General features: G+C 47.3%; 1 protein-coding gene across 2 annotated transcripts in view; it reads right to left on the bottom strand.

Moving 5' to 3' along the window:
* HCFC1 (host cell factor C1) overlaps positions 1-25,355 on the bottom strand; it is a 97,530-nt gene that overhangs the window by 38,090 nt on the left and 34,085 nt on the right. For both annotated transcript variants that reach the window (XM_069209465.1, XM_069209466.1), the window contains exons 15-17: positions 18,896-19,034; positions 16,255-16,472; positions 13,660-15,241 (exon numbers count right to left, since the gene is read on the bottom strand). In XM_069209465.1, coding sequence (XP_069065566.1) covers positions 13,660-15,241; positions 16,255-16,472; positions 18,896-19,034 — 1,939 coding nt within the window. The remainder of the gene's footprint in view (positions 1-13,659; positions 15,242-16,254; positions 16,473-18,895; positions 19,035-25,355) is intronic.

Here is a 25,355-nt window from a genome sequence, read left to right as displayed (position 1 = left end):
TGAAAGTACGCATCTTTTAGGTCTAATGTGGTCATGTAATCTTGCTGTTTGAGCAGTGGAATGATGTCTTGTAGTGTGACCATGTGAAAGTGGTCCGATATGATGTAGGTATTTAGTGTCCTGAGATCTAATATTGGCCTTAATGTTTTGTCTTTTTTTGGAATTAGAAAGTACAGGGAGTAAACTCCTGTGTTTTTTTGTTGTACTGGTACTAACTCTATTGCATCCTTTTGCAGTAGTGCTTGAACTTCTAGTCCTAAAAGTTCTAAATGTTGTGGTGACATTTTGCGTGTTTTTGGAGGGATGTTTGGTGGGAATTTGTGGAATTCTATGCAATAGCCATGTTGGATTATTGCTAATACCCAATTGTCTGTTGTAATCTGCTGCCAAGATTGGTAGAATTGGCTTAGTCTTCCCCGCACTGGTGTTGAGTGAAGGGGTTGTGTGACTTGAAAGTCACTGTTTAGGTGGAGGTGTTTTTGGAGTTTGGAATCTTCCCCTACTCCTTGGGAATTGACCCCCTCTATATCCCCTGAAACCTCCCCTTTGGAATTGTAGGAAGTTGGCTCTGTATGTGCTATTTCAAAGTAAGGAATAGCATGCACAGAGTCCAAGGGTTCCCCTTAGAGGTAAAATAGTGGTAAAAATAGATAATACTAATGCTCTATTTTGTGGTAGTGTGGTCGAGCAGTAGGCTTATCCAAGGAGTAGTGTTAAGCATTTGTTGTACATACACATAGACAATAAATGAGGTACACACACTCAGAGACAAATCCAGCCAATAGGTTTTTATATAGAAAAATATCTTTTCTTAGTTTATTTTAAGAACCACAGGTTCAAATTCTACATGTAATATCTCATTCGAAAGGTATTGCAGGTAAGTACTTTAGGAACTTCAAATCATCAAAATTGCATGTATACTTTTCAAGTTATTCACAAATAGCTGTTTTAAAAGTGGACACTTAGTGCAATTTTCACAGTTCCTAGGGGAGGTAAGTATTTGTTAGTTTTACCAGGTAAGTAAGACACTTACAGGGTTCAGTTCTTGGTCCAAGGTAGCCCACCGTTGGGGGTTCAGAGCAACCCCAAAGTCACCACACCAGCAGCTCAGGGCCGGTCAGGTGCAGAGTTCAAAGTGGTGCCCAAAACACATAGGCTAGAATGGAGAGAAGGGGGTGCCCCGGTTCCGGTCTGCTTGCAGGTAAGTACCCGCGTCTTCGGAGGGCAGACCAGGGGGGTTTTGTAGGGCACCGGGGGGGACACAAGCCCACACAGAAATTTCACCCTCAGCAGCGCGGGGGCGGCCGGGTGCAGTGTAGAAACAAGCGTCGGGTTTGTAATGGAAGTCAATGGGAGATCTAGGGATCTCTTCAGCGCTGCAGGCAGGCAAGGGGGGGGTTCCTCGGGGAAACCTCCACTTGGGCAAGGGAGAGGGACTCCTGGGGGTCACTCCTCCAGTGAAAGTCCGGTCCTTCAGGTCCTGGGGGCTGCGGGTGCAGGGTCTCTCCCAGGTGTCGGGACTTTGGTTTCAAAGAGTCGCGGTCAGGGGAAGCCTCGGGATTCCCTCTGCAGGCGGCGCTGTGGGGACTCAGGGGGGACAGGTTTTTGTACTCACAGTCTTAGAGTAGTCCGGGGGTCCCTCCTGAGGTGTTGGATCGCCACCAACCGAGTCGGGGTCGCCGGGTGCAGTGTTGCAAGTCTCACGCCTTTTGCGGGGAGCTTGCAGGGTTCTTTAAAGCTGCTGGAAACAAAGTTGCAGCTTTTCTTTGGAGCAGGTCCGCTGTCCTCGGGAGTTTCTTGTCTTTTCGAAGCAGGGGCAGTCCTCAGAGGATGTCGAGGTCGCTGGTCCCTTTGGAAGGCGTCGCTGGAGCAGGATCTTTGGAAGGCAGGAGACAGGCCGGTGAGTTTCTGGAGCCAAGGCAGTTGTCGTCTTCTGGTCTTCCTCTGCAGGGGTTTTTCAGCTAGGCAGTCCTTCTTCTTGTAGTTGCAGGAATCTAATTTTCTAGGGTTCAGGGTAGCCCTTAAATACTAAATTTAAGGGCGTGTTTAGGTCTGGGGGGTTAGTAGCCAATGGCTACTAGCCCTGAGGGTGGGTACACCCTCTTTGTGCCTCCTCCCAAGGGGAGGGGGTCACAATCCTAACCCTATTGGGGGAATCCTCCATCTGCAAGATGGAGGATTTCTAAAAGTTAGAGTCACCTCAGCTCAGGACACCTTAGGGGCTGTCCTGACTGGCCAGTGACTCCTCCTTGTTATTCTCATTATTTTCTCCGGCCTTGCCGCCAAAAGTGGGGCCTGGCCGGAGGGGGCGGGCAACTCCACTAGCTGGAGTGTCCTGCTGGGTTGGCACAAAGGAGGTGAGCCTTTGAGGCTCACCGCCAGGTGTGACAATTCCTGCCTGGGAGAGGTGTTAGCATCTCCACCCAGTGCAGGCTTTGTTACTGGCCTCAGAGTGACAAAGGCACTCTCCCCATGGGGCCAGCAACATGTCTCGGTTTGTGGCAGGCTGCTAAAACTAGTCAGCCTACACAGATAGTCGGTTAAGTTTCAGGGGGCACCTCTAAGGTGCCCTCTGTGGTGTATTTTACAATAAAATGTACACTGGCATCAGTGTGCATTTATTGTGCTGAGAAGTTTGATACCAAACTTCCCAGTTTTCAGTGTAGCCATTATGGTGCTGTGGAGTTCGTGTTTGACAGACTCCCAGACCATATACTCTGATGGCTACCCTGCACTTACAATGTCTAAGGTTTTGTTTAGACACTGTAGGGGTACCATGCTCATGCACTGGTACCCTCACCTATGGTATAGTGCACCCTGCCTTAGGGCTGTAAGGCCTGCTAGAGGGGTGTCTTACCTATACTGCATAGGCAGTGAGAGGCTGGCATGGCACCCTGAGGGGAGTGCCATGTCGACTTACTCGTTTTGTCCTCACTAGCACACACAAGCTGGCAAGCAGTGTGTCTGTGCTGAGTGAGAGGTCTCCAGGGTGGCATAAGACATGCTGCAGCCCTTAGAGACCTTCCTTGGCATCAGGGCCCTTGGTACTAGAAGTACCAGTTACAAGGGACCTATCTGGATGCCAGGGTCTGCCAATTGTGGATACAAAAGTACAGGTTAGGGAAAGAACACTGGTGCTGGGGCCTGGTTAGCAGGCCTCAGCACACTTTCAATTGTAAACATAGCATCAGCAAAGGCAAAAAGTCAGGGGGCAACCATGCCAAGGAGGCATTTCCTTACACAACCCCCCCCCAAACGAAAGAGGATGAGACTAACCTTTCCCAAGAGAGTCTTCATTTTCTAAGTGGAAGAACCTGGAAAGGCCATCTGCATTGGCATGGGCAGTCCCAGGTCTGTGTTCCACTATAAAGTCCATTCCCTGTAGGGAGATGGACCACCTCAACAGTTTAGGATTTTCACCTTTCATTTGCATCAGCCATTTGAGAGGTCTGTGGTCAGTTTGAACTAGGAAGTGAGTCCCAAAGAGGTATGGTCTCAGCTTCTTCAGGGACCAAACCACAGCAAAGGCCTCCCTCTCAATGGCACTCCAACGCTGCTCCCTGGGGAGTAACCTCCTGCTAATGAAAGCAACAGGCTGGTCAAGGCCATCATCATTTGTTTGGGACAAAACTGCCCCTATCCCATGTTCAGAGGCATCAGTCTGCACAATGAACTGCTTAGAATAATCTGGAGCTTTGAGAACTGGTGCTGAGCACATTGCTTGTTTCAGGGTGTCAAAGGCCTGTTGGCAGTCCACAGTCCAGTTCACTTTCTTGGGCATTTTCTTGGAGGTGAGCTCAGTGAGGGCTGTCACAATGGATCCATATCCCTTCACAAACCTCCTGTAGTACCCAGTCAAGCCAAGGAATGCCCTGACTTGAGTCTGGGTTTTTGGAGCTACCCAGTCCAGAATAGTCTGGATCTTGGGTTGGAGTGGCTGAACTTGGCCTCCACCTACAAGGTGGCCCAAGTAAACCACAGTTCCCTGCCCTATCTGGCATTTGGATGCCTTGATAGAGAGGCCTGCAGATTGCAGAGCCTTCAAAACCTTCCTCAGGTGGACCAGGTGATCCTGCCAGGTGGAGCTAAAGACAGCAATATCATCAAGATAAGCTGTGCTAAAGGACTCCAAGCCAGCAAGGACTTGATTCACCAACCTTTGGAAGGTGGCAGGGGCATTCTTTAAACCAAAGGGCATAACAGTAAACTGATAATGCCCATCAGGTGTGGAGAATGCTGTCTTTTCTTTTGCTCCAGGTGCCATTTTTATTTGCCAGTACCCTGCTGTCAAGTCAAAGGTACTTAGAAATTTGGCAGCACCTAACTTATCAATGAGCTCATCAGCTCTTGGAATTGGATGGGCATCTGTCTTGGTGACAGAGTTGAGCCCTCTGTAGTCCACGCAAAACCTCATCTCTTTCTTTCCATCTTTGGTGTGAGGTTTGGGGACTAAGACCACTGGGCTAGCCCAGGGGCTGTCAGAGCGCTCAATTACTCCCAATTCCAGCATCTTGTGGACTTCCATCTTGATGCTTTCCTTAACATGGTCAGACTGTCTAAAGATTTTGTTCTTGACAGGCATGCTGTCTCCTGTGTCCACATCATGGGTACACAGGTGTGTCTGACCAGGGGTTAAGGAGAAGAGTTCAGGAAACTGTTGTAGGACTCTCCTACAATCAGCTTGCTGTTGGCCAGAGAGGGTGTCTGAGTAGATCACTCCATCTACTGTACCATCTTTTGGGTCTGATGACAGAAGATCAGGGAGAGGTTCACTCTCTGCCTCCTGATCCTCATCTGTTACCATCAACAGATTGACATCAGCCCTGTCGTGGAAGAGCTTAAGGCGGTTTACATGGATCACCCTTTTGGGGCTCCTGCTTGTGCCCAGGTCCACCAGGTAGGTGACCTGACTCTTCCTCTCTAGCACTGGGTAAGGGCCACTCCATCTGTCCTGGAGTGCCCTGGGAGCCACAGGCTCCAGAACCCAGACTTTCTGCCCTGGTTGGAACTCAACCAGTGCAGCCTTTTGGTCATACCAAAACTTCTGGAGTTGTTGGCTGGCCTCAAGGTTTTTGGTTGCCTTTTCCATGTACTCTGCCATTCTAGAGCGAAGGCAAAGTACATAGTCCACTATGTCCTGTTTAGGCTCATGGAGAGGTCTCTCCCAGCCTTCTTTAACAAGGGCAAGTGGTCCCCTTACAGGATGACCAAACAGAAGTTCAAAGGGTGAGAACCCTACTCCCTTCTGTGGTACCTCCCTGTAAGCGAAAAGCAGACATGGCAGGAGGACATCCCATCTCCTTTTGAGTTTTTCTGGGAGCCCCATGATCATGCCCTTTAATGTCTTGTTGAATCTCTCAACTAAGCCATTAGTTTGTGGATGGTAAGGTGTAGTGAATTTATAAGTCACTCCACACTCATTCCACATGTGCTTTAGGTATGCTGACATGAAGTTGGTACCTCTGTCAGACACCACCTCCTTAGGGAAACCCACTCTGGTAAAGATACCAATGAGGGCCTTGGCTACTGCAGGGGCAGTAGTCGACCTAAGGGGAATAGCTTCAGGATACCTGGTAGCATGATCCACTACTACCAGGATATACATATTTCCTGAGGCTGTGGGAGGTTCTAGTGGACCAACTATGTCCACACCCACTCTTTCAAAGGGCACCCCCACCACTGGAAGTGGAATGAGGGGGGCCTTTGGATGCCCACCTGTCTTACCACTGGCTTGACAGGTGGGGCAGGAGAGGCAAAACTCCTTAACCATGTTGGACATATTGGGCCAGTAGAAGTGGTTGACTAACCTCTCCCACGTCTTGGTTTGTCCCAAATGTCCAGCAAGGGGAATGTCATGGGCCAATGTTAGGATGAACTCTCTGAACAGCTGAGGCACTACCACTCTCCTAGTGGCACCAGGTTTGGGGTCTCTGGCCTCAGTGTACAGGAGCCCATCTTCCCAATAGACCCTATGTGTTCCATTTTTCTTGCCTTTGGACTCTTCAGCAGCTTGCTGCCTAAGGCCTTCAAGAGAGGGACAGGTTTCTTGTCCCTTACACAGCTCCTCCCTTGAGGGTCCCCCTGGGCCCAAGAGCTCAACCTGATAAGGTTCAAGCTCCAAAGGCTCAGTTCCCTCAGAGGGCAGAACTTCTTCCTGAGAAGAGAGGTTCCCTTTCTTTTGCTGTGTTGCAGTTGGTTTCCCAACTGACTTTCCTGTTCTCTTGGTAGGCTGGGCCATTTTTCCAGACTCCAGCTCTACTTTTTCACCCTGTGCCTTGCACTGTGCTCTTGTTTTCACACACACCAGTTCAGGGATACCCAGCATTGCTGCATGGGTTTTTAGCTCTACCTCAGCCCATGCTGAGGACTCCAGGTCATTTCCAAGCAGACAGTCCACTGGGATATTTGAGGAGACCACCACCTGCTTCAGGCCATTGACCCCTCCCCATTCTAAAGTTACCATTGCCATGGGATGTGCTTTAGTTTGATTGTCAGCATTGGTGACTGTATAAGTTTTTCCAGTCAGGTATTGGCCAGGGGAAACCAGTTTCTCTGTCACCATGGTGACACTGGCACCTGTATCCCTCAGGCCCTCTACACTTGTCCCATTAATAAAGAGCTGCTGCCTGTATTTTTGCATGTTAGGCGGCCAGGCAGCTAGTGTGGCTAAATCCACCCCACCCTCAGAGACTAGAGTAGCTTCAGTGTGGACCCTGATTTGCTCTGGGCACACTGTTGATCCCACTTGGAGACTAGCCATTCCAGTGTTACCTGGATTGGAGTTTGGAGTGGAACTTTTCTTGGGACAGGCCTTGTCTCCAGTTTGGTGTCCATGCTGTTTACAGCTATGACACCAGGCCTTTTTGGGATCAAAGTTTTTACCCTTGTACCCATTGTTTTGTGAAGAGGCTCTGGGCCCACCCTCCTGTGCAGGTTTTTGGGGGCCTGTAGAAGACTCTTTACTATTTTTAGTTTTGGTTGTCTCATCACCCTTCTGCTGGGGAGTCTTTGTGACCCCTTTCTTTTGGTCACCCCCTGTTGAAGTCTTGGACACCCTTGTCTTGACCCAATGGTCCGCCTTCTTTCCCAATTCTTGGGGAGAAATTGGTCCTAGGTCTACCAGATGCTGATGCAGTTTATCATTGAAACAATTACTTAACAGGTGTTCTTTCACAAATAAATTGTACAGCCCATCATAATTATTTACACCACTGCCTTGAATCCAACCATCTAGTGTTTTCACTGAGTAGTCAACAAAGTCAACCCAGGTCTGGCTCGAGGATTTTTGAGCCCCCCTGAACCTAATCCTGTACTCCTCAGTGGAGAATCCAAAGCCCTCAATCAGGGTACCCTTCATGAGGTCATAAGATTCTGCATCTTTTCCAGAGAGTGTGAGGAGTCTATCCCTACACTTTCCAGTGAACATTTCCCAAAGGAGAGCACCCCAGTGAGATCTGTTCACTTTTCTGGTTACACAAGCCCTCTCAAAAGCTGTGAACCATTTGGTGATGTCATCACCATCTTCATATTTAGTTACAATCCCTTTGGGGATTTTCAACATGTCAGGAGAATCTCTGACCCTATTTATGTTGCTGCCACCATTGATGGGTCCTAGGCCCATCTCTTGTCTTTCCCTCTCTATGGCTAGGATCTGTCTTTCCAAAGCCAATCTTTTGGCCATCCTGGCTAACTGGATGTCCTCTTCACTGGGGTTATCCTCAGTGATTTCAGAGTTGTTGGTCCCTCCTGTGAGGGAGCCAGCATCTCTGACTATTATTTGTGGAGTCAGGGCTTGAGAAGCCCTGCTCTCCCTAAGTAGGACTGGAGGGGGGGAATTTCCCTCCAAGTCACTATCTTCATCCTCTGAGTTGCCATCCTCAGAGGGGTTGGCCTTTTCAAACTCTGCCAAAAGCTCCTGGAGCTGTACTTTGGTAGGTTTGGGGCCCATTGCTATTTTCTTTAGTTTACAGAGTGACCTTAGCTCTCTCATCTGTAGATGGAGGTAAGGTGTGGTGTCGAGTTCCACCACATTCACATCTGTGCTAGACATTATGCTTCTAAAAGTTGGAATACTTTTTAAGAAACTAAAACTGGTTCTAGAATCTAATTCAAACTTTTACCAAACTTTTAAACTCTAAAAGAAATGCTAAACAGGATCTAACACAAGGCCCTAGCAGGTCTTTTAAGAATTTAGAAAACTTTTCAAATTGCAAAAATCAATTTCTAATGACAATTTTGGAATTTGTCGTGTGATCAGGTATTGGCTGAGTAGTCCAGCAAATGCAAAGTCTTGTACCCCACCGCTGATCCACCAATGTAGGAAGTTGGCTCTGTATGTGCTATTTCAAAGTAAGGAATAGCATGCACAGAGTCCAAGGGTTCCCCTTAGAGGTAAAATAGTGGTAAAAATAGATAATACTAATGCTCTATTTTGTGGTAGTGTGGTCGAGCAGTAGGCTTATCCAAGGAGTAGTGTTAAGCATTTGTTGTACATACACATAGACAATAAATGAGGTACACACACTCAGAGACAAATCCAGCCAATAGGTTTTTATATAGAAAAATATCTTTTCTTAGTTTATTTTAAGAACCACAGGTTCAAATTCTACATGTAATATCTCATTCGAAAGGTATTGCAGGTAAGTACTTTAGGAACTTCAAATCATCAAAATTGCATGTATACTTTTCAAGTTATTCACAAATAGCTGTTTTAAAAGTGGACACTTAGTGCAATTTTCACAGTTCCTAGGGGAGGTAAGTATTTGTTAGTTTTACCAGGTAAGTAAGACACTTACAGGGTTCAGTTCTTGGTCCAAGGTAGCCCACCGTTGGGGGTTCAGAGCAACCCCAAAGTCACCACACCAGCAGCTCAGGGCCGGTCAGGTGCAGAGTTCAAAGTGGTGCCCAAAACACATAGGCTAGAATGGAGAGAAGGGGGTGCCCCGGTTCCGGTCTGCTTGCAGGTAAGTACCCGCGTCTTCGGAGGGCAGACCAGGGGGGTTTTGTAGGGCACCGGGGGGGACACAAGCCCACACAGAAATTTCACCCTCAGCAGCGCGGGGGCGGCCGGGTGCAGTGTAGAAACAAGCGTCGGGTTTGTAATGGAAGTCAATGGGAGATCTAGGGATCTCTTCAGCGCTGCAGGCAGGCAAGGGGGGGGTTCCTCGGGGAAACCTCCACTTGGGCAAGGGAGAGGGACTCCTGGGGGTCACTCCTCCAGTGAAAGTCCGGTCCTTCAGGTCCTGGGGGCTGCGGGTGCAGGGTCTCTCCCAGGTGTCGGGACTTTGGTTTCAAAGAGTCGCGGTCAGGGGAAGCCTCGGGATTCCCTCTGCAGGCGGCGCTGTGGGGACTCAGGGGGGACAGGTTTTTGTACTCACAGTCTTAGAGTAGTCCGGGGGTCCCTCCTGAGGTGTTGGATCGCCACCAACCGAGTCGGGGTCGCCGGGTGCAGTGTTGCAAGTCTCACGCCTTTTGCGGGGAGCTTGCAGGGTTCTTTAAAGCTGCTGGAAACAAAGTTGCAGCTTTTCTTTGGAGCAGGTCCGCTGTCCTCGGGAGTTTCTTGTCTTTTCGAAGCAGGGGCAGTCCTCAGAGGATGTCGAGGTCGCTGGTCCCTTTGGAAGGCGTCGCTGGAGCAGGATCTTTGGAAGGCAGGAGACAGGCCGGTGAGTTTCTGGAGCCAAGGCAGTTGTCGTCTTCTGGTCTTCCTCTGCAGGGGTTTTTCAGCTAGGCAGTCCTTCTTCTTGTAGTTGCAGGAATCTAATTTTCTAGGGTTCAGGGTAGCCCTTAAATACTAAATTTAAGGGCGTGTTTAGGTCTGGGGGGTTAGTAGCCAATGGCTACTAGCCCTGAGGGTGGGTACACCCTCTTTGTGCCTCCTCCCAAGGGGAGGGGGTCACAATCCTAACCCTATTGGGGGAATCCTCCATCTGCAAGATGGAGGATTTCTAAAAGTTAGAGTCACCTCAGCTCAGGACACCTTAGGGGCTGTCCTGACTGGCCAGTGACTCCTCCTTGTTATTCTCATTATTTTCTCCGGCCTTGCCGCCAAAAGTGGGGCCTGGCCGGAGGGGGCGGGCAACTCCACTAGCTGGAGTGTCCTGCTGGGTTGGCACAAAGGAGGTGAGCCTTTGAGGCTCACCGCCAGGTGTGACAATTCCTGCCTGGGAGAGGTGTTAGCATCTCCACCCAGTGCAGGCTTTGTTACTGGCCTCAGAGTGACAAAGGCACTCTCCCCATGGGGCCAGCAACATGTCTCGGTTTGTGGCAGGCTGCTAAAACTAGTCAGCCTACACAGATAGTCGGTTAAGTTTCAGGGGGCACCTCTAAGGTGCCCTCTGTGGTGTATTTTACAATAAAATGTACACTGGCATCAGTGTGCATTTATTGTGCTGAGAAGTTTGATACCAAACTTCCCAGTTTTCAGTGTAGCCATTATGGTGCTGTGGAGTTCGTGTTTGACAGACTCCCAGACCATATACTCTGATGGCTACCCTGCACTTACAATGTCTAAGGTTTTGTTTAGACACTGTAGGGGTACCATGCTCATGCACTGGTACCCTCACCTATGGTATAGTGCACCCTGCCTTAGGGCTGTAAGGCCTGCTAGAGGGGTGTCTTACCTATACTGCATAGGCAGTGAGAGGCTGGCATGGCACCCTGAGGGGAGTGCCATGTCGACTTACTCGTTTTGTCCTCACTAGCACACACAAGCTGGCAAGCAGTGTGTCTGTGCTGAGTGAGAGGTCTCCAGGGTGGCATAAGACATGCTGCAGCCCTTAGAGACCTTCCTTGGCATCAGGGCCCTTGGTACTAGAAGTACCAGTTACAAGGGACCTATCTGGATGCCAGGGTCTGCCAATTGTGGATACAAAAGTACAGGTTAGGGAAAGAACACTGGTGCTGGGGCCTGGTTAGCAGGCCTCAGCACACTTTCAATTGTAAACATAGCATCAGCAAAGGCAAAAAGTCAGGGGGCAACCATGCCAAGGAGGCATTTCCTTACAGGAATGAACCCTGATATGGTGTGGTTCTTGTTTGTTGGCTGGTGGTGTCTGTGGGTTGGCCACGAAACCCCCCTCTAAATGGAGTTTTTCTAAAAGAGCCTCTGCTCTGCGGGGAGTAGAGTGCGCCCATGGCTTTGGCCGTGTCTGTGTCCTTTTTAAGTTTTTCAATGGCTGTGTCCACTTCAGGGCCAAAAAGTTGTTTCTCGTTGAAGGGCATATTAAGGACAGCCTGCTGGATTTCAGGTTTGAAGCCTGAAGTGCGGAGCCAGGCGTGTCTCCTTATGGTGACAGCAGTGTTGACCGTTCTCGCTGCAGTATCGGCTGCGTCCAGTGAAGAGCGGATTTGATTGTTTGAGATTGTTTGTCCCTCTTCAACTATTTGCTGCGCCCTTTTTTGGTATTCCTGGGGAAGATGGTCTACGAGAAGTTGCATCCAGTGTGCGCGGTCATATCTGGCCAGCAGCGCTTGAGAATTTGCGATGCGCCACTGGTTGGCTGCCTGTGATGCTACTCTTTTTCCTGCCGCATCAAATTTTCTGCTTTCTTTGTCCGGAGGTGGGGCGTCGCCAGATGTATGGGAATTTGCTCTCTTGCGAGCTGCCCCTACTACTACGGAGTCAGGTGGTAATTGCGAAGTAATAAACACTGGGTCTGTGGGTGGTGGTTTGTATTTCTTATCCACCCTTGGGGTGATGGCTCTTGATTTTACGGGCTCTTCAAAAATTTGTTTTGCGTGCCGTAACATCCCTGGTAGCATTGGGAGACATTGATATTGGCTATGTGTAGCCGAGAGGGTGTTAAATAAAAAATCATCCTCTATAGGATCGGAATGCAGTTGTACATTGTGGAATTCTGCAGCCCGAGCCACCAGTTGCGAGTATGAGGTACTGTCCTCTGGCGGTGACGGCTTTGTGGGGTATGAATCGGGATCATTGTCCGGCACTGGGGTGTCATATAGGTCCCAAGTGTCTTGATCCTGATTATCTTGACTTATGGTAGTTTGCGCTGGTGAGTGCATTTGTGGCGGTGTTTTTGCCGGCGATGCCTGTTGTGGTGGAGAGGGCGGAGGCGTGACTTTTTTAACCACTTTGGCTTGTGGTTGTGCGTCATCCTTAAGAAGTCCGATCCTTCTTTTCCTTATTATTGGGGGAAGGGTTGATATCTTCCCTGTGTCTTGCTGGATGTACAGTCTCTTTTGTGTGTAGTCTGATTCTACACTTTGGAGCTCTTGTCCAAATCTGTGCATCTGGCCACTTATTCCTTGTTCCTCTGTGTAGGATGAAGGTGTGGAACTTTTCGGCGCCGAGAGAGAATCTTTTTTCGGCTTCGGCACCAACAGAATTTTTGTGGATTTCGGCAGTGTGTCTCGGTGCCGGCATCTTGTTTTTGCCTCTCGGAGCCGCTATCTCGGCTCCGAGGTTGCTCCATGGCGGTCCCTCGACCGGAGTCGGGTGTCTTCGCTATGGGCGTGCCCTTTTTCGGCGCCTTCGACGGGTCGCCGGTCTTATGGGTCGAGCCATGGCCTGTTGGCAGTGGCGTCCCCTGGGCTTTTGTCTTCTCGATGGTTTTAATTTTCGACGTCTTACTCACTGTTTGTTGCAGTTGTTCGACGTCTGAGTCTCCGGATTCTGATTCCGGAACCGAGAAAGTTTCCTCTTCGTCGTCGAAACGTTGTTTTGTTGGCGTGGATGCCATTTGTAGACGCCTGGCTCTTCGGTCCCGGAGTGTTTTTCTGGACCGGAAGGCTCGACAGGCTTCACAGGTATCCTCCTTGTGCTCGGGGGACAAGCACAAGTTACAGACCAAGTGCTGATCTGTATAAGGATACTTACTGTGACATTTTGGGCAGAAACGAAACGGGGTCCGTTCCATCGGCTTCGATGTCGCACGCGGTCGGGCCGACCAGGCCCCGATGGGGGAATCGAAGCTACCCCAAAGTCTTCCGATGATCGGTGTACCTAACTATCCCGATACCGAACGGAACAATACCGACGCTTTCTTCCGAGATTCTGACTAACTTTCCGAACCGAAACACGGAGCGAAAAGGAATACGTCCGAACCCGACAGCGGAAAAAAACAATCTAAGATGGAGTCGACGCCCATGCGCAATGGAGCCGAAGAGGGAGGAGTCCTTCGGTCCCGTGACCAAAAAAGACTTCTTCGAAGAAAAACAACTTGTAATACTCCGAGCCCAACACCAGGCAGCGGACTGTGCTAAACATGTGTATCTGCAGCAACATATGCCATCGAACATTTATTTATACAAAAACCTATTGGCCTGGAATTGTCTCGAAGTGTGTGTTCCTCATTTATTGCCTGTGTGTGTACAACAAATGTTTAACACTACCCTCGGATAAGCCTACTGCTCCACCACACTACCACAAAATAGAGCATTATAATTCTCTTTTTGCCACTATCTTACCTCTAAGGGGAACCCTTGGACTCTGTGCACACTATTTCTTACTTTGAAATAGTATATACAGAGCCAACTTCCTACACCTAGCTTACCCACACCCAGCTGTGCCAACAATTTCAGCTCTGAAATGCAATCACTCGCCAGCCAAAGGCACGTTACTGAACCAAGCTTGTTATTCACAATCATAGTGCAACCCCGTAACCCACCGCCATTGTGAGATTTACAAAGACTAGGACTCACCTTGGTTTACCATGTTCGATGTCACAGTGGTGGATGTTTGCGTAGTGCCAGTCTCGTGTGTTTCACAGGGTGGGTTAGAACACACACGTGGCTGCAGGGTAGCAGGGGGCTGTGGTGCATCACTTCCAATGCTAGATGTTGCTGTGGTTGAGGTGTTGGTGGTTTGAGTCTCGTGGGTCTCACAGGGAGGATTGGAGCATAATTGCTGAACTGCACCGGGCTGATCTGTTCCAGGTGGCCCTGCACCGATGTTTGATGTTGATGTTGTCGAAGTGTTGGTGGTGTGGGTCTCATGGGTTTCGCAGGGAGGATTGGAGCATACCTGCTGAACCTGACCAGATTGTCTCGTGCCTGTTGCTGCTGTAGCAGTCATGGTTGTGTTGGTGGAACTAGTCTCAAGAGTTAGACACAGCCTCTTCACATTCTGAGGCATATCTGTGCCATTGTTGGACTTTACCTTGGTAGGTGTCTGGGTTGTTTTGGTCTCTGGCGTTTCACATGGAGGGTTGGAACACGCTGGCTTGACAGCGCTTGAATGCGTGTCGGGCAGTTCAGAAGACTCATCCCCACATGGCTGCTCACCATCAACAGAGACACTCATTGTGGTACTGGTGGAGTTAGTTTGATGTGTCTCACAGGGAGGGTGCTCACCAAGCCTAATGTTTTCAGACAGTCCTGTCCCAATGTTAGACTTTGCAGTGGTCGGTGTGTGTGTTGTCTTAGTTTTTAGAGTCTCCGATCTTGGGCTGGTGCTCACTGCCTTTGCCTCTTTGTGGTCATTTTCCAAAACCGTAGAAGCAAGCTGTGTCGGGTTGCTGGACTGGCTCATGCTGCTACTAGCTGAAGCGGTCATAGTTGTACTAGTGGAGTTCGTTTGGTGGGTTAAACATGGTGGGATCGTATTTGTTCGCTGCACGTTCTCAGCTGGCAGGTTGCCCATGTTTGACCTTGCAGTGGTCGGAGTGTGGGTCGTGTTAGTCTCATGCGTCTCACACGGAGGATTAGAGCACACTTGCTGAAGAGTAGCTGACTGCCCGATAGCCATGTTAGCAGTTGCAGTTGTGGCAGTAGGGGTTGTGTTGGTCTCATGCGTCTCACACGGAGGATTGGAGCACACCTGCTGCACTGTGCCAGTCTGGCCAGAGTTCATCAGTGCACTGGCTACTGTGGGTGTGTTGGTGGTGTGTGTTTCATGCGTCTCACATGGAGGATTGGAACACACACGGACTACGGTGCCATTCTGCTGAGTGACAAGCGTGCCAGTCTGAGTGTCAAAAGGCGGGTTGGCACAGACAAACTGGATCATTCCTTGCTGCTGCACTAGGTTTCCTAGATTGGCTACCACTGATGTGGTGGCAGTGTTGGTAGTGCCGGTGTCATGGGTCTCGCAGGGCGGATTGGAGCACACAAGGGTTACAGTGCCTGGCTGCTCCCCATGCCCAGAGTCTGCGATTGTAACAGTAGCGGTGGGGTGCTCCGTTGTAGGCGACGCCAGAATGGACATGGGAAGGTCATGAACTCCTTGACCCTCCACGGTGCTGGGTGCAGAAATCAAAGTAACCTGAGTGGGCTGCGAGAGGGACTGTGAGAGGCAGAGAAAGAAAAGACAATTAGGTTCCAATCCCAATGTGTCATGACTAGAAGCCAAAGAGCCTGGAGAGGATATTTTACAGGTAATATACCGGGAGAAATCTTTACACAAATTAAGTTTCATTAGTTATGACTTACAGAGATGACAAACTAAACATGCAAACTTCGTGCAGATGCTGGACTGTTAGACTTGTAAACAAGTATCTCATGCACCAACTGGAACACTCGTCAACACTGTCTGCATGTGTTTCATTCTCATTTCAACAAGCATCAAAAAGTTCAAACGTTGGCCTTCCTGCTGTGCCTCACTCAGACAGTACAAGGTGCAAGTCACAGTGGTCACTACAGACGGACAAACCTGACAAGGTGGTAAACTAACCAGCTGTATTTCCTTTAGTAAACTCAACCTACTCATTAATGATTTAGGACTACAGACTTAGGAGGAATTTTAAGCTAGCGACTTAACTCACTCATCCACAGCTTCTTGAGAAGTCCAAATTTCATTCACAAGCAACTTTAGTCAAACCCACATCTCAAATTAATTTCGAATCCACAAATGGAAGAAACGTCAGCCACCTAGAGAGGTGCGGACCTGTGCAGGAAGTGAACCAAAAATATCAGAGCATCACAGCAAGGTGGAGCTCAATGTAGTTGCCAGTAGAGAGGGGGTCAAAGTGGATTTTTACTATGAGGCAGACAACAATAACACCAGTGAGCTGCATCAGACACCAAAGATCAACACACTTCCATTGCATTGAACCACACAGACCCAGGAAAAACTAAACACAACTGAAGGGCAACAGTAACAACCATCCCCCACTGGTCTTAGCTTGGAAGAGGCTCCTATAACCCTCATGGTTAGCTCTAACCTTTTTTTTTTGGTCCTCATTGTGTGAAAAAGCTGTCTAAGCATTTGCATTTGGTTAGGGCTAGAAGGTAGGCATGGTCTTAATTACTCTTTCCTCTGGTGACTGCACAGTTGCATTCTTGAATGCAATAACATACCTGCATAGTGATAGTGGGGGTGGTAAGTCCTGTGGCAGCGGTGAGGTTTGTCTGAGCAGCAGAGACTGTGATGGATCCGGGATTGATGACCTGGCTGGAGAGTGTGGCAATGGTGCCCAGGGTGGTTATGGGCGTAGCAAGAGAAGCATTGGTGTGTACACCAGTACCCGCCAAACTAGAGGAAACGGTACCAGTCACTGTGCCAAGCGTTGTCACACCTATTCAAAAAGACAAGGGTTTAGTCCACACAACATACCTTGGACAGCATTAGCATTTTACTCAACTCAAAAACAGGCAACAAACCAAACAAATTAATACCATGAGGAAAGAACAAATGAGCAACAATAACAATGCAAGAGAAGTGCAGAACATCACATTGCCCATTTATCTCGGCATGGGGATACACGGCGGTCTAGCAGACGTGTCACGACAGCGACGGGCAACAGTAACCAAATAGTTTCACTGACAGTCCACGTCAAACTGTGGGCTGGAATTTTAATGGACAAGAAGGTACTACACCCGTTTAGGCTCTCGCGAGAAAAGAACGTAAACAAAGAATATGCTTGGAAAGAAGTAAACTTCGACTCAAAATGCATCATGAAGTTCTTGGCAACTAAGCTTGTGCATACATTCGAGAGCACGAGGACTTGTACAGGCAGCAATAAAACAAGACACCTAAAGACGAGGAAAGGAGGTGCACCAATAGCAATCTTTTCTGGATATCTTCCATGTAGCAGGATACTAGGTGTCCAATAGCTATTTTGGCTTGCATTAGGCAGCCAAAACAGAATTATCCAGCAGTCTGTATGCCTTCTCAGGCTCCAACCCTTCCGAATACTGCTGCCGGACTAGATCTTAGGTGTACTAGCATCACAAAGCAGGAGGGATGCTTCTTCAGTTTCAAGGTCAAGTGGGATCCTGGAGCAGCACCCACCATGGGAATAGGTGAAGCTACAAGCGCCGCAGAGAGGTGTGATGAGAATCTGCACTTTACAGACGGCCCTCCAATGCTAAGACCATCCGTAACACCAATCCACACACCAGGAGTGCGTCAGCAAAAAAAGCACGAGTTCTGTGAGAGGAACCATACCCGTCTATACTCACTTCTGAAATGGATCACGTCCTCAGACCCACCTAGGTACTTTCTCCAGCCCCTGAATGGAGAGACAGGAAGCAGTATCTTTTCAATTAGTGGATGGTTCTTATCACGTTTCAACATGATGACGTTAAGTCGGTATCCATCCTGGGACGTGCGCTAAAGTACTCCCTATCACTGAAGAGGCTCACAAATGATGTGAAGGACCTGAGAGCAATGAGGGAAGTGTGCTGGGTGTATATCCCGACCTCAGTACACGCACGATTGCTTGGTTTGGACACTGAAATGAACGCAAAAATTGTGAAATGAAAGAAAACGGCAATTAATTTAAAAAAAGTAATGAAAAAGTGAGAGAAATGTACACAACTAATTTGACCTTGCTCCCTTTTTCCTACCACCAAAATAATAAGAATTCCTCTTGGGCTGGTTTGTATTAATGCTTTATTTGAATGAGACTTGGTGAAATGTGCTTTGATAAAACTTATAACTAGAAGAATTTGGGTAACTTTAAGGATCTGATTTATTCGAGGAAAGCCACGTGACCATTTTTGGGATGTGAAGGTGTCAAAACTTGTAAATTTGAAGATAAAAACTAGGGTACTGTGCAGGAAATGTTACATTTTAGAACCCCAAAGATGACTTCAGTGCTCTTTCGAGGGTGGGTAAAAAGCACGCCCGATACAGTCTATAGAGGGGACAAGCTTATGATGAAGCTTGCCACTGTACTGTGAGTTGTTCAAAAAAAAAAGGGAAGGCCTTCTCCTGAAAGGCTTTAGCGAGTTCAGAACCTGATCGACCCTTACATACAGCTTCTCTGCTACCTCTTACTGACTGAACCAACTGTATTCACAGCTTATGAAATTAGATCTCCAAGTCTCTGCTGACAACCAGCCCTGTTCCGAATCGATCCTGTGGAAAGCCATGTGACCATTTTTGGGTTGTGAAGGTGGCTAAAACATCTAGCCCAAACTAGATGCTAGAGTGGTTGGAACTTGAGCAGTGCAGAAGGCGATGCTTTCATCAAAGCATATCCGGTGGCACTACCGTGCCTATTTGGTGCCTCGATCTGCAATCCTGGCCTGTACGCAGCATGGACACCAACTGTTAAGGTGGGAATGAAGGTCCTACAAGAGACGTCAGCAGCGAAGATCACCTAGATTGGTGATGTAAGCAGCTACAGCACTGACACACCACATTTGTTACAGGATCCTTGATCTGATAAACAGTTTTCAGGAGGCTCAATGATGAATAATATACAAGAAAACATTAAATGCACATGTGAAAAACGATGGAGCTATACCCTCTGGTAACATCGGATGTTAAAATTAGCACGAGTGGTAGAACAGGCCAGTAACTTAAAAAGTGTGTGCAAACTGATGCATTAGACTGTATAAAGCGAAATATCTTTGAAAGGCTTCCATGGGTTTGGACAACATATGCGGCCAAAAAACTCACTCCAATTTATAAAGACCAGCAAAGAAACTACACCAAGTGAAAAGCGTAAATAGGAAAGTGTGGCAGCAGGCAGATTTAGAACACACATACCTGTTGTGCCCTTCACCACAAGGGTTGTAACAGTAGGCTTAACAGCAGAGACTGAGACAGGAGTAACTAGACGAACGCCACCCATGGGTACTGTTCGCAAGATGGTGCCGGGTTGCCCAGGAGCTCCCTTCAGGACCACCTGCAGTACAGACGATGCATACAAGAGAAAACGTAAGGCTAGGTTTATGGTTCTTGAAGTTACTGCAGTGAAACCAGATCTTAAAACTCAGTTTATACTTCTAATTTAACCCTCGTTTCAGCAACAATCACAATAAATAAAATATGCATGCCCACCATTTACAAAACTCCAGCCCAACATGGAAACCTTGGCATATACAACAGGAATAAATGGAACCTCTTGTGAACAGGTCGGTAATCCGAGCTCAGAAGAAGGTTGGAAATGAACTGGCAAGTACACACCCTGTCTAGTGATGAATTTCCCCCGGCTGAATCCTCAAAGCATAGTAAACAAAATGTGCTTTACAGCCTGCTCAATTATCTGCTGAAGTCACTGAAACTAACAATTCCACAGGCTCTGCAAGTGTCTAGGTTCCTCCCGGAGTCAGCCTCGGTGTTCAGGCAGGGTATAAATAGTTAACTGTTACTCAACTGTAAAGATTGCCTCACACCCATTCATGCATTAGAACCCAAATGAGGTTGGACCTTCAGTACTCATTCTGGATTCCCAGCATACTTCAAAATACCTTATAGTGTCTGTCACAGAGGGAGGCAATGTGGGTGTTAATGGAATATCTAAATCAGTTAAAATGACTCTTACAGCTTAAAGCAAGGTATTCCCCAACTTCTAGCAACCCACTGAAACACAACTTCTCCACAGCATTTTGATGCTGACATTTTTAACACTTTTGGTTTAACCCTGCAGAGTTAAACTAGATTCTCTCGTTTTATTCCATGTTTATTAAATACAACATTGGGGCCTCAAGTGGCTGCAACAATGATTAGGCAAACAAAATAAAGCTGTACGGTGACTAAAGACTCCACCAACTAAATGCAGTCTCAAATAATAGTGCACCATGAGAACAAGAAGATTGCTTAGGAGGCGGACTGAGATCTGCCTCTAGTTCAGAATCAGGATTGGCAAGGATTGGGTGAAAAAGTAGGAAAGCCCCTCCTCGACAGTGCAGTCTTATACTGATGTTGAAGGACATTTTTGGGGTGTTCGAGTGTTGTCGATAACCTCTTCAGTCATCGACAAGGCTGGTCCCCACAGGCAACGAGAAACCTGCAGACGGCAATGGTCTTCCCTTCATCACCGATGAGGACGTAAGACATCAGTGAGAACAGCAGTTGAAACAGGACATCATTAGAATTTGATTTTCACACTTTTTCCGCACAGGTTTGTGTTTGTCCTTCCTGGAGTATGTTTCAGAGGAAAAAGCCCCCCCCCCCCAATGTGAGGTGGATGCATGTGCTTTAGATAAGTCTAATTATGTAAACAATTGTTTTGGGCGCTGCTTACGTGGAAGTGCTTGGAGGGCACTTTTTAATTAATCATACCCATATTAAGAAGCATTTCCCCCGAGAGGATATATTTTTTTGTTTTCTCCAAGACTCAGTGGTAACCTCCTCCCCCCATCCTTAAACGTCTTAGAAGGAAAAGTCACACTGTTTAAGTGGATCAACCGCATAGATCCCCTCCCTCCCCCCATTTTGTCAGTCATGATGAGAGTAGGAGATTGAGAAGAGGTCTCCCCGACCCATAAGGCAGAGGTTATTCAGAGGATTTACTCTGATAACAGTGTACAGCTCTTCGAGCAGAAGATAGGGCTGGTTCAGTCTGAGGGCAAACCAGAAAAAGGAACAGCATAAAGTCACTGAGACGTAACAGAGCTCTCCTTGGGGGCTCCCTGACACACGAGGTGTGCAGTGCTTACTTTGTATAATAATGAGAGCCAGTGGACAAAGCTCTCAGCACGAGCTCATGTATGGTGCAAATAAATTCTGCACGCCAAATACCAAGGCTGTGTGGTCTTAAATTCTTCACATACCCGTTTAATCCAGTGCCAGACACTCTCCCTGCCCCACTCTTGAGAGATCCTGCCTGGACTTTGTGATGTTTTTTCTGTCTCTCTTCCTCAGTCTTTCCACTTTGTTTTTTCCCCTTTCTAGCTCTCAGGAAATACCTGATGGAGGAAATTAAGTGACACTGGCCCTAACCAGCTCAAATTAAGCTCTAGATGTGTGATAGAAATATGAGCTGTGGTGGGCTCTAGGTGAGTTAGCACTTCCAGCTCAGTGGCTGAAGTTTTCATTATTTCAAATGAGGTGGGTGTGCTAGTAAACACGGTTGTTGAGGCCTACAGCCACTTTAATAGCAATTGCTGCCATTTAAGATTACCAGGGCTTCAAAGCCTGACAACAGAGAATGATTAAACCACGAGAATATATGCAAAGATCAAGTGCTGGAAAAACTTTTAACAGATATCTTTGTAAAAACATATATACTACCTATGGTTTGAAATGAAAATGTCACTTACCCAGTGTACATCTGTTCGTGGCATCAGTCGCAGTAGATTCGCATGTTCTGCAATAGCTCGCCATCTGGTGTTGGGCCGGAGTGTTACAAGTTGTTTTTGTTCGAAGAAGTCTTTCGAGTCACGGGACCGAGTGACTCCTCCTTTTGTCTCCATTGCGCATGGGCGTCGACTCCATCTTCGATTGTTTTTCCCCGCAGAGGGTGAGGTAGGAGTTGAATTGTAGTAATAGTGCCCATGCAATGGAGTGACTAAGTATGCACCTATTTAAGGTTGAGATGATACATATATAAATAATTGAAGGTAACTTCCAAACTGCTACAGGCTCCCGGGGAGGCGGGTGGGCACATGCGAATCTACTGCGACTGATGCCACGAACAGATGTACACTGGGTAAGTGACATTTTCAGTTCGATGGCATCTGTCGCTGTAGATACGCATGTTCTGCATAGACTAGTAAGCAGTTATTTCCCCAAAAGCGGTGGATCAGCCTGTAGGAGTGGAAGTAGTCTGAAATAATGTTCTGAATACGGCTTGACCTACTGTGGCTTGTTGTGCGGATAACACGTCTACACAGTAGTGCTTGGTGAATGTGTGAGGCGTAGACCATGTGGCTGCCTTACATATTTCTTGCATTGGGATGTTTCCTAGAAAGGCCATGGTAGCACCTTTCTTTCTGGTTGAGTGTGCCCTTGGTGTAATGGGCAGCTGTCGTTTAGCTTTAAGGTAGCAGATTTGGATGCATTTAACTATCCATCTGGCTATACCTTGTTTTGATATTGGGTTTCCTGCATGAGGTTTTTGAAATGCAATAAATAGTTGGTTAGTCTTTCTGATGTTTTTTGTTCTGTCAATGTAATACATCAATGCTCTTTTGACATCCAATGTATGTAGTGCCCTTTCAGCTACGGTATCTGGCTGTGGAAAAAAACACTGGAAGTTCCACTGTTTGATTTAGATGGAACGGTGAAATAACCTTTGGCAAAAATTTTGGATTGGTCCTTAGGACGACTTTATTTTTGTGTAGTTGTATAAAAGGTTCCTGTATTGTAAACGCTTGAATCTCGCTTACTCTTCTTAGGGAAGTAATGGCGATGAGAAATGCCACCTTCCAGGTTAGGAACTGTATGTCGCAGGAGTGCATGGGTTCAAAAGGTGGACCCATAAGTCTAGTTAGGACAACATTTAGGTTCCATGAAGGAACAGGTGGTGTTCTTGGTGGTATAATTCTCCTAAGGCCCTCCATGAATGCTTTAATGACTGGTATCTTATATAGGGAAGTTGAATAGGTAGTCTGCAGGTATGCAGATATTGCTGCAAGGTGTATTTTAATGGAAGAGAAAGCTAGGTTAGATTTTTGTAAGTGAAGCAAGTAACCCCCTACATGTTCTGGAGTTGTGTGTAATGGTAGTATTTGATTAATATGGCAGTAGCAAACAAACCTCTTCCATTTACTTGCATAGCAGTGCCTGGTGGATGGCCTTCTGGCTTGTTTTATGACTTCCATACATTCTTGGGTAAGTTGTAAGTGCCCGAATTCTAGGATTTCAGGAGCCAGATTGCTAGATTCAGCGATGCTGGATCTGGGTGTCTGATCTTTTGGTTGTGCTGTGTCAACAGATCTGGCCTGTTGGGCAATTTGATGCAGGGTACCACTGATAGGTCTAGCAGCGTTGTGTACCAGGGTTGCCTTGCCCAAGTTGGTGCTATCAATATGAGTTTGAGTTTGCTTTGACTGAGTTTGTTTACCAGGTAAGGAAGGAGAGGGAGAGGAGGAAAAGCGTAAGCAAATATCCCTGACCAGTTCATCCATAGGGCATTGCCTTGGGATTGTTTGTGTGGGTATCTGGATGCGAAGTGTTGGCATTTTGCGTTCTCCCTTGTCGCAAACAAGTCTATCTGAGGTGTTCCCCAGAGTTTGAAATAAGTGTTCAGAATTTGGGGGTGAATTTCCCATTCGTGGACCTGTTGGTGATCTCGAGAGAGATTGTCTGAGAGTTGATTTTGTATCCCTGGTATAAATTGTGCTATTAGGCGAATTTGGTTGTGAATTGCCCAATGCCAAATCTTTTGTGCTAGCAGGCTTAACTGCGTGGAGTGCGTCCCCCCCTGCTTGTTTAGATAATACATTCTCGTCAAAACAGACAACATGACAACAATGTATTTGTGAACTATTATTGGTTGGAAAGCTTTTAGTGCTTGAAAAACTGCTAGAAGTTCTAGGTGATTGATATGCAGTTTTGTTTGATGTACGTTCCATTGTCCTTGTATGCTGTGTTGATCGAGGTGTGCTCCCCACCCTGTCATGGAAGCATCTGTTGTTATTACATATTGTGGCACTGGGTCTTGGAAAGGCCGCCCTTTGTTTAAATTTATGTTGTTCCACCACAGAAGCGAGAGGTAAGTTTGGCGGTCTATTAACACCAGATCTAGAAGGTGACCCTGTGCTTGAGACCACTGTGATGCTAGGCATTGTTGTAAGGGCCTCATGTGCAGTCTTGCGTTTGGGACAATGGCTATGCATGAAGACATCATGCCTAGGAGTTGTAATACCATCTTTGCTTGTATCTTTTGTGTTGGATACATGCGTTGTATGATGGTGTTGAAATTTAGAATTCTTTGTGGACTTGGAGTGGCTACTCCCTTTGATGTGTCTATTATGGCTCCTAGGTATTGTTGTACCTTGCGCGGCAGAATGTTGGATTTTGTAAAGTTGACGGTGAACCCGAGTTTGAAGAGGGTTTGTATGATCTGATTTGTGTGATTTGAGCACTCTATGAACGAATGGGCCTTGAAATATGGGAACACATGTATTTGCTGCCTTCTTATGTGTGCAGCGACTACCGCTAGACATTTGGTAAAGACTCTTGGTGCGGTTGTTAATCCGAAAGGCAGTACCTTGAATTGGTAATGTATTCCTTTGAATACAAACCTTAGGTATTTCCTGTGCGATGGGTGTATTGGTATATGGAAATAAGCATCCTTGAGGTCTAAAGTTGCCATGTAGTTGTGTAGTTTTAGCAATGGCAATACTTCTTGTAGTGTGACCATGTGGAAGTGGTCTGATTAGATGAAAGTGTTCACTACTCTGAGGTCTAGGATTGGTCTCAGCGTTTTGTCCTTCTTTGGTATCAGAAAGTACAGTGAGTAAACTCCTGTGTTTATTTGTGTGTTTGGCACTAATTTGATTGCATTCTTTTGCAATAGTGCCTGCACTTCTATCTCCAGGAGATTGGAATGGTGTGTTGTTAAATTTTGTGCTTTTGGTGGTATGTTTGGAGGGAATTGTAGAAATTCTATGCAATAACCATGTTGGATAATTGCTAGAACCCAAGTGTCTGTAGTGATTTCCTCCCATGCTTTGTAATAATGACCTATTCTTCCCCCCACTGGTGTTGTGTGGAGGGGGTGAGTGACATGTGAGTCACTGTTTAGTAGTAGGGGTTTTTGGGCTCTGAAATCTTCCTCTATTTCTAGGGAATTGCCCTCCTCTATATTGTCCCCGAAAACCTCCTCTATACTGTCCCTGGTAACTGGACGGTGTTGCTTGTGAGGTGCTGGCTTGTGTGCTTTGACCCCGAAACCCCCCTCGAAAGGGCGTTTTACGGAATGTGCTGTAATTCCCTCTGCTCTGCGGGGAGTAGAGTGCGCCCATGGCTTTGGCAGTGTCCGTATCTTTTTTGAGTTTCTCAATCGCTGTGTCCACTTCTGGACCGAACAGTTCTTTTTCATTAAAAGGCATATTGAGAACTGCTTGTTGAATCTCTGGTTTAAATCCAGACGTTCGGAGCCATGCATGCCTTCTGATAGTTACAGATGTATTAATTGTCCGTGCAGCTGTATCTGCAGCGTCCATGGAGGAGCGGATCTGGTTGTTGGAAATGGTCTGTCCCTCCTCAACCACTTGTTTTGCCCTATTTTGTAAGTCCTTGGGCAGATGTTCAATGAGATGTTGCATCTCGTCCC

This window comes from Pleurodeles waltl, chromosome 10 (assembly GCF_031143425.1).
Source record: "Pleurodeles waltl isolate 20211129_DDA chromosome 10, aPleWal1.hap1.20221129, whole genome shotgun sequence".
NCBI lineage: Eukaryota > Metazoa > Chordata > Amphibia > Caudata > Salamandridae > Pleurodeles > Pleurodeles waltl.
Note: the sequence above shows the minus strand (reverse complement) of the source record. Positions and strands in the feature narration are given on the sequence as shown.